Source organism: Cheilinus undulatus, linkage group 14 (assembly GCF_018320785.1).
Source record: "Cheilinus undulatus linkage group 14, ASM1832078v1, whole genome shotgun sequence".
NCBI lineage: Eukaryota > Metazoa > Chordata > Actinopteri > Labriformes > Labridae > Cheilinus > Cheilinus undulatus.
The window spans coordinates 40715249-40723562 of record NC_054878.1 but is presented as its reverse complement, the minus strand read 5'-3'; the positions used below and the strand labels follow the sequence as shown (position 1 = coordinate 40723562).

General features: G+C 38.4%; 2 protein-coding genes across 3 annotated transcripts in view; both read right to left on the bottom strand.

Annotated features, from left to right (window-relative positions):
- Positions 1-232: 232 nt before the first annotated feature.
- Positions 233-1835, bottom strand: ptrhd1 (peptidyl-tRNA hydrolase domain containing 1). The gene is made up of 2 exons (XM_041805632.1): positions 1604-1835; positions 233-617 (listed from the first exon to the last, which is right to left on the bottom strand). Exons 1-2 carry the CDS (start codon positions 1811-1813, stop codon positions 447-449), a joined length of 381 nt encoding a protein of 126 aa, XP_041661566.1. The 5' UTR covers positions 1814-1835; the 3' UTR covers positions 233-446.
- A 2616-nt stretch (positions 1836-4451) lies between these two features.
- The window catches only part of fam184ab (family with sequence similarity 184 member Ab), a 300581-nt gene continuing 296718 nt past the window's right edge, over positions 4452-8314 (bottom strand). For both annotated transcript variants that reach the window (XM_041804790.1, XM_041804791.1), the window contains one exon: positions 4452-5333. In XM_041804790.1, the coding sequence (XP_041660724.1) occupies positions 5252-5333 (82 nt within the window). In that variant the 3' untranslated portion in view covers positions 4452-5251. The remainder of the gene's footprint in view (positions 5334-8314) is intronic.

Here is an 8314-nt window from a genome sequence, read left to right as displayed (position 1 = left end):
CTGGTTTTTGTAAGGTAAAAGGAGGGCCCACAAACACATAACCCTGTCATGACAGAAAAATATAAACCTGCAGAGGTATTCTAAGCCTTAACTTGATAAATGGCATCCAGATAACATTATTCAAAATTGAAAATCATTAAATAATGGTTATTCATTTACTGGTAAAAGTAAATGAGCTAAAACCACAAAAGTATTACAAAGCAGAACACTCAAACTTTCACGACAAAGAACACACGGTCCAGCTTTTATTAAGACTAAAATGTCCATGAAATCATAATTTGTGTATCAACATAATTTCCTTCTTCCCTTTATACCTTATAACATGCTTGCAAAATAAATACATGTGTAATATTTCTTCTGCATGAGCCACAATGGATACTGAGTGGCCTCTGTGCATTCCTCTCAGCTGCCATGCACTGTGAAGTTCATAGAAAGATAAAGGTCTCTCATTTGAAGAGTTTGAACTTGCGCAGCAGCGGCTGAACCGTCTCTTTTGGACATGGCTTCAGAGCCAGACAGGTGGGGATGTTCTCTGGTTGTTCAATCCAAAGTTTGTGGGCGACACCAGCCTGTGTGAGATTCTCTGATAGACTGGAGAGAGCAGCCTCATCTGGGGCCTGGAGGAAAAACAAAAAAAATATACAAATTTACAGTAATCCAGGATATTCTTCACACATCTGTTTCTTGAGATAGGTGAACTGGAGGAGGAGTATCAACAATTAAAAAAATCTTACACTCCACTTACTGATATCATCATTAATATCATCAATGAAGCACAACTGGGGCCAAGCCAATTCTGCGGGCAGGCCTGGCACGATGGTTTGTGTTGGTTAAAAAAACAGATGTCAGGCCTTATGCTCAGTATAAAGACTAAACAGCCACTAACTGACCACAAGATAATTCATATTTAAATGTTCAGATTACATTGGAATTATCATCTGTCTTGTTTAATTTCAGACGCACTTTATTAATCAGTTTTCTTTATAAATAGGCAGTTTATTTTTAAGTAAATTGAGCAGCAACTGTGCCTGTGTGACATTTAGCCCCTTAGTATTTGACTCAGCACTGACGTCTTGTGTTATTTCATGTATTCAGCTGAAATAATATGAAGGTATGGTTTTGGTCTACATTGTCCAGCCCTAGTCACGATGCATAGAGATAAGTGGGGAATTAATATACACTTATTTTTTTGTGGTATGTGACCAGACTCCATTTGAAATATCATTCGGTATAGATTGCTTATTTCTAAAAAATAAAACAGTTATACTAATAATTACATACTAATATTATTCGTGGGTAGTCTGTAATGTTTGGCATACAGCTTACATTTAATACACTGTTTGTTCTGCTAAAACCAAAGACTTTTACACCGCTTTACCCATGGTTCTTATCTTTTACACGCTTAACTCAAGCTAGCGTAAGAAGGAAGTGAGTTAAAACTGTTTAAAAATCACAAATTTATTGATTTAATGTAGTCGAATTTTAAAAATGTTTTAGTAAGAACAGATGTACATTTTTCTTAACAATAAAACCTCTGAAAATTATAGATAACGCATTCTTCGCTTAAACTACTCATATGTGACCGTGCTTTCTGCAGCCTTACCCCGAGCACCACTTTATGCATGGAGTCCAGCTCCTCCAGGTACCGCTGCGTGTCCGGGTCTTCGTAGTTCAGGTGAATGGCGGCGGTAGCGGCGTGACAGGCCTGAGTTATCACGGCCCCCAGGGGCCACGAAAGCTTATGAACCAGATCCGAGCGGACCACCACATACTGGACCAGGCGACTGGGAGCCCCGGCTCCGGTAGCCGCCATGTTCAGACCGCACAGGAACAGAATCAGGGTTTGTTTTTTTTCCGGGTCAGGCAGAGTCACGACTCTTACCGGACGGTGCTGCCACCTTGTGGTCATTTTAAAACTACAAGGTAAACGATGAAGCTAGATGACCCAGTTGCTGAACCTGCAAAAGAACACTTTGTTCTCTAAAATTACCGGCTAATAAACACTGTAATTAACGGAGAAAGGTGTATTTATGCAGCAATGCCATCTCTGAATAGATAAAGGTGTACTATACTCATGTATTTGGTGGGCTGTTCTTTCTCATGTGATTTTAACCTATTATAAGATCTCCTTCAACAGAAAAAGATAGGAAACACATAAGAATTGAGCTCCATTATTCATATTAACCCAAAGCTTTCAGGTATTTTAATCCAAATAAAAACTGTAATATTAAAAACTCCTGACATTATTTAAATGTTCTCTTTTGCATATTTTCAAGTTCCTCCATGGTTAAGCAAATGTTGTTTGTTTGGATGGACCAGAAGTTTATTTTCTTTCTAAATAAATGCAAGCTTTTTTTTTTTTTTATCCAAACAGGAAGAATGGAAGCTAAGGATGGTACAGATTTCAAAATTGTAGCATAACAAAGAACAGTTTGTTGAAAAAATCTCTAAGTTACAAACCCATTAGCCAGGGATCATAGTATTCAGTGAGTCATTTTGTACATGCACTTCTGCACATTTCCTTATAATAGCATAAAACAGTATATTTGACAGAATAAGCAGTTTGAAGCTCCCCCCTAAATCCAAGCTATGGTTTCAAACCACAGCAGTGTAACAGTGCATCATTAAATACATAATATGATTCCCAAATCAGGACACTGGAAAGAGGTGCTCTTTGTTGTAAATATAAACATAAATATATGTGATAACCTAACCTTTAACAAGTTATTAACAGAAATGTAATACATTGCAGTTAACTATAAAAAATCTGATTAATTATGATTGTACAAATTCAGTCTTTTGCCTGCCCTCATTACAACCCCAGTTCCAAAAAAGTTGGGGCAGTGTGAATTGGAAATAAAAACAGAATGCAATGATTTGCAAATCTCACAAACCCATGAATTATTCACAATAGACAAAAGAAATGAAAAATATTGGATCATTTTAATGACAGCAACACAAGTCAAAATAGTTGGGACAGGGCAACAAAAGGCTGGAAAAGTAAAAGGTACTAATGAAAAACAGCTGGAGGAACATTTTACAGCTGCTAAGGTCATTGGCAGGTCAGTAAAATGACTGAAAAATGACGTGAAAAATGTTCTCAACGTAAGATAATGAAGACTGAATATTTCACGATCTACAGCAGTGGTTGTCAACTGGTGGGTCAGGACCAAAAGTGGGTTGCACAGCCTTTTTCACTGGGTCCTGAATGCATTCATGGGAACAAAATTCATGCCAAAGAGTTCACAAAATTCTTTCAAATCATGCTTGTTTTGTCCTGTCTCTTTAATGTATAACACGTTTGTACTCTTAGAGGTATAAACAATGCTGTTTTTCATGACATAAATCAGGATGGTCAAAAAATGTCAGAAATTTAGTCACTATTTCTCATTTAGGAGTTGATGGTGGGTCCTCCTGAGGCCTGACCAGTTGAGAACCACTGGTCTACAGTACATAATATCATCAAAAGATCCAGAGAATCTGAAGAAATCTCTGTTAACAAGGGACAAAGCTGAAGGTCAATAGTGGATGCGTGATCTTCTTGCCCTCAGATGGCAGGGCATTAAAAACAGGCATAACTCAGGAACACTTCCAGAACTGTCTGTCAACATGGATCACAGTGCCATCCACAAATGCAAATAAAAGCTGTATCATGCAAAGAAGAAGCCATATGTGAACAGGATCCAGAAAGGCCGTCATCTTCTCTGGGCCAAAGCTCATTTAAAATGGAAAACTGTTCTGTGGTCAGATGATTCCAAATTTAAATTTCTTCTTGGAAACCATGGATGCCATGTCCTGTGGACTAAAGAAGAGAGGGACAATCCACCTTGTTATCAGGGAGGGTCTTGCATATTTCTACAAGAACCACATCCAACATGGCTTCACAATAGAAGAGTCTAGGACTTGAACTTGCCTGCGTGTAGTCCAGACCTTTCTCCTATTGAAAACATTTGGTGCATCAAATCCAACAAAGAAGACCCAGGATTGTTGAGCAGCTAGGACCCTATATCAGACAAGAATGGGACAACATTCCTCTCCTACAACTCCAGCAACTGGTCTCCTCACTTCCCAGACGTCAACAGACTGTTGTTAAAAGAAGAGGTAATGCTACACAATGGTAAACATGGCCCTGTACCTACTTTTTTGAGATGTGTTGTTGCCATCAAATTCAAAATGAGCTAAAAATATATGCTTATGAGATACTACGATCATTGCATTCTGTTTACATTTTCAGTGTCCCAATTTTTTGGGGGGAATTGGGTTATTATCAAAAACACCAACATATTACAAAACATAAATCTTTGAAAAAAGACAAACAAACATGTGTAAATGTCACAATAATTATTTATTAAGCATACACATTATAATATAAATATAAAATATGCTATTTTTGTTTTTAAAATTGGTGAGACATCATTATATCTGTGTTGAGACAGACGACCATACAAACAGGTTTTAATATTCTACCAAAATCTGCTGAAACTTCTATGCAGCTGTAACAAACTGGCCATGATGGTGCCGTCCTAAAATCCGAGCCTGTCTTCATGGAGCACGTCGGAGAGGTGAGGCTGACCCGGGATCGGGTCAGAGTGGAAAACGTCACCAGAAACCAGGAGGCAGACTGGTCCTGGATCAGCACTCCTATAGCCTAAAGATGCTGTATGCAGTGGGCCCACGTACAGAGAGAGAGAGCACAATAACCTACCGTATATTTCTTTATATATAGATTCTTACTGGAGTCCAACAATGGCATTTAGCAGCATGAGAATGCACCACTCGGCTTTTTTCTAGTTCCAAGAAACTGCAAAATAAGTCAGGAAGTAAAGAAAGAAAAGAAACATCGAACAGACTGATGATCATTGTCACTGTCACGTCCAGATCGCAGTGAAACAATCAAGAATCAAACAATCAAATCAGATCAGAGTGATGACATTTGACGTCAGGATCAGGTTCAATTCAGTTTCATCTCAGTCAACAACAACAAGTGGATCATCTTTTTTGTTCAAACAAAGTGAATGACATCGATTTGTGTGCGCTTCATCGACACATCAACGAGACTTAATCTCTCAGAGCATGAATGGCGTCTCCAGCTGACTGAATCTAAAGTGAATTGATCCCCAAACCTCTCAATGACAAGAAAGAACAAAGAGTTTTAACATTTTTCTCTTTTTTTCAGTTTTTTTTTCTTAGTTTTTTTTTCTTAAGTTTGGTTGACATGCTGAATCCTTGTGTTTTGCAGGTTTGTGGTCAATCAAAAGGAAAAGTATTGAGCGAACCACTCCTGGCGCTGAGCGTCTGGGGAGTCGATGGCAGAGTCCTTAGTTTCAGGAGGGCTGTGGGAGGAGCGGAGGCGAAAATAGAAAATAAAATCAAAGAGAGAAAAAAGACAAGTCAGGGAAGATGTCAGAGAAGATATTTACACATGACTGAAGGGTAGGAGCAGTGTATAAGAAGCTACAGTCTGCTATAGTTTTTTTTGGACTGAAATTGTCCCTTTTCCTCTAAATAACTGACTCTAACAAAGAATTATGCATCATGTTTCATTTCATAAACCCTTATAAAGCACAAATATGTCTGTAGGAATATATAGTTCATGTTTGTGTCCACTAGAGGGCAGCAGAGCCATCGTCAGGAGCCAGTGAGCCCAGCTGCGTATGGAGCAGTGATTTTAATCAGGATATACTCATACTAAATGTGACTCTTAACTGTGTTTTACTATTTCCTACAGCATTTCTACATATTTAACTCATCTTTTATATAGGTTTCTGATTTATTGTTCTTCCTCCACAACTCACTGATTTAGATCAACTTCTGACAGCACCTTCACCTGCACTTTTATGTCATAATTCAACTTCTAAGTTTTACATTGATTGTTCTTGACTGATTTGATCATAAATTGTGTTACAAAATGTGATGCAACTGCAAATGTGAGTGAATTCGTCACTGAAAGTAGTCCCAACAAAAATGCTCTTTTCTCTTGTTTGACAAACATTTGTTATAAATTACAGCTACCAGCTTTAAAAGAAAATACTGAGACTCTCTGAAATATTTAAAAGATGGTAAAGAAGACTGGGAAAGTTGTGGAATGCTTAGAAACACATGGAACATTCCACAGCTTAGTAGAGTTCATTGGTACCAGGTGATTTCACTATGATTGGATATTTATAGCTTTCACAGGAAGTCAAATAGAAATGGAACAGTTTTCATCTTCTGCTGACACATTGTTTTCATAACGTTGTAGCTTAGCAAATAGCCAAAGCTTGCATTGAACAGTGCCAAACACAGAGGCTTTATAGGTGAAAAATAAAATGCTTCAAAAACTTCTGTTATAGCATACAAGTGAGCCAACATTGTATTTTGTCCTGTTTTTGCCTACAACTCACTAAATTAGGTGGTGTAACTGTACCAATCTGTCACACTGTATAGCCTAGCTTCCCTGCCAGTACAACCAGTAGTGGTGGTTCGTTCCTGAACAAGCTGGTTCAAAGAGCCGACTCTTTTATAACTATAACTATAACTATTATTATTATGATTATCATTTGTAAATATTTTGTGTGTCTGTGTTAAGTACAAATGATCTTTGATCCCCTACCACAGGCACACCTTGCAAGGACTCATGTTTGATGGTGTTACATTCATGTTTTACGTCAGGTGTGTCATACACCCCAACCAGTGAGCTGATTTCTTTCGACACACAAGGTGTTTTGGGGAGACAGTACATTTTTAAAAACTGAGCATAGTAAGAGTAAAATACCTGGCCAAAGATCAATCATATGTTATAACATTGCTAAAACGGGCAGGTCAAATGAAGCCAAACAGGTGCCCAAACAAGGCCCATTTGGGAGCCAAAAGAGCCGACACTTTTTGCTGAGCTGAGCCACATGAGCCAGAAGAGTCGAAATTCCCATCACTAACCACCAGTGAGTCTTCTTAAAGGGGCAACACAAGTGGAAATCACTGGAGGCTAATGCAACTACTACTGTCAAATGCCTCATACAACCAGACTTTAAAAACACTGAACTATCCCTTTAATAACAGGGAATATCTTATCCTTTAAAGCAGCATTATGGACTAAAATACACCAAAAAAATCAGCATTTTTGCTATTTATAGTCCATTATGGCACAAGGCCCTTTTCCACAGCTGATGTCAGCCATGCCTCATGTTTCCATGGGAATTTCATCTCTTTTTAGAGATGTGCATCACTTGGTACAGTTCTGTAATGAGAGTCTTTTGGCTCGCAAACAGTTCTTCATGCGATACCATCTTGATTTTGTTATGTCTATATGTCATTTACATATAAGAGCTGTTTCGAAGGGCGACTCAATATCATCACTTGTCATCTTGAATTGAGTTGTTTATTCAATCTAACCAGTACCCCACAGGGTTAATTCCTAAATAGTATATCACTGTTAGCCTAAAAGCAAGTTTATGAAAAGAAATGATGGTGAAAAGTGACTCAGCTCACTACAGAACATGGTGTGTTTTGTGTTTATCCATCTTTTAGGGTCAGATAGGTACGCTTGGCACCCAAATAGAGGTGAGTTAAGGGTAAGACATCGTACCCTTCCAACTTTGGGCAGTAGGAACAATCATGCTGTATTCGCTTGTTTTGCCTTTCACAAATTAAGCTGTAATGGGACTATATATTCAATCATGACAATGAAACCCTGTGTTTGTGCAGGAACAAACAGTGTCTGCTGTATCTTAAATACACAACCTCCACCAGGCCTCATGAATATTTTAAAGGGTCTGTTTTTCAATAAAAATGCCAATCACTGCTGGTGTCTGAGGCTGCCTTATGTCCTCAGGGGGGAAACATGTTGTTACCCAAACTTCGAACTAATTAGATGGAGTGTTTGAATCCATCAAAACAAACACCTGCTCCTGCTTCTTTAATTGGCTGCTTCCTAAATAAACAGTCCCCTAACCGCCGGGTGAGGTTTACATGTTTTTGTAGTTTTCTTTGCTTGAAGAAGACAATAACTTCCCTGAAGACTTTTCCTCGATGTAAATGTGATAAATAATCTTTGTATTGCGTATGGTCGCAACTGAGAGTCAAAGAATTCAGTTTAAGGATCATTAAATATTAAATGGGATATAAACAGTATTTTTCCATTTCATGTGAAAATTACACTACAGAGCACTTTGGCTTTTAAACCAAAGAAAACAACACTGTTTCTTTCTCCAGCTGTATTCACAGCTTTCAGTCACATGACGGCCTGGAGGACAGAAAGAGCTGAGGAAAGTGAGGCGCCTCACTGATGCACCGGAGCCCCGCCTCCTCCTCCCCGTGTCAGACCCTGGTTTTGGGA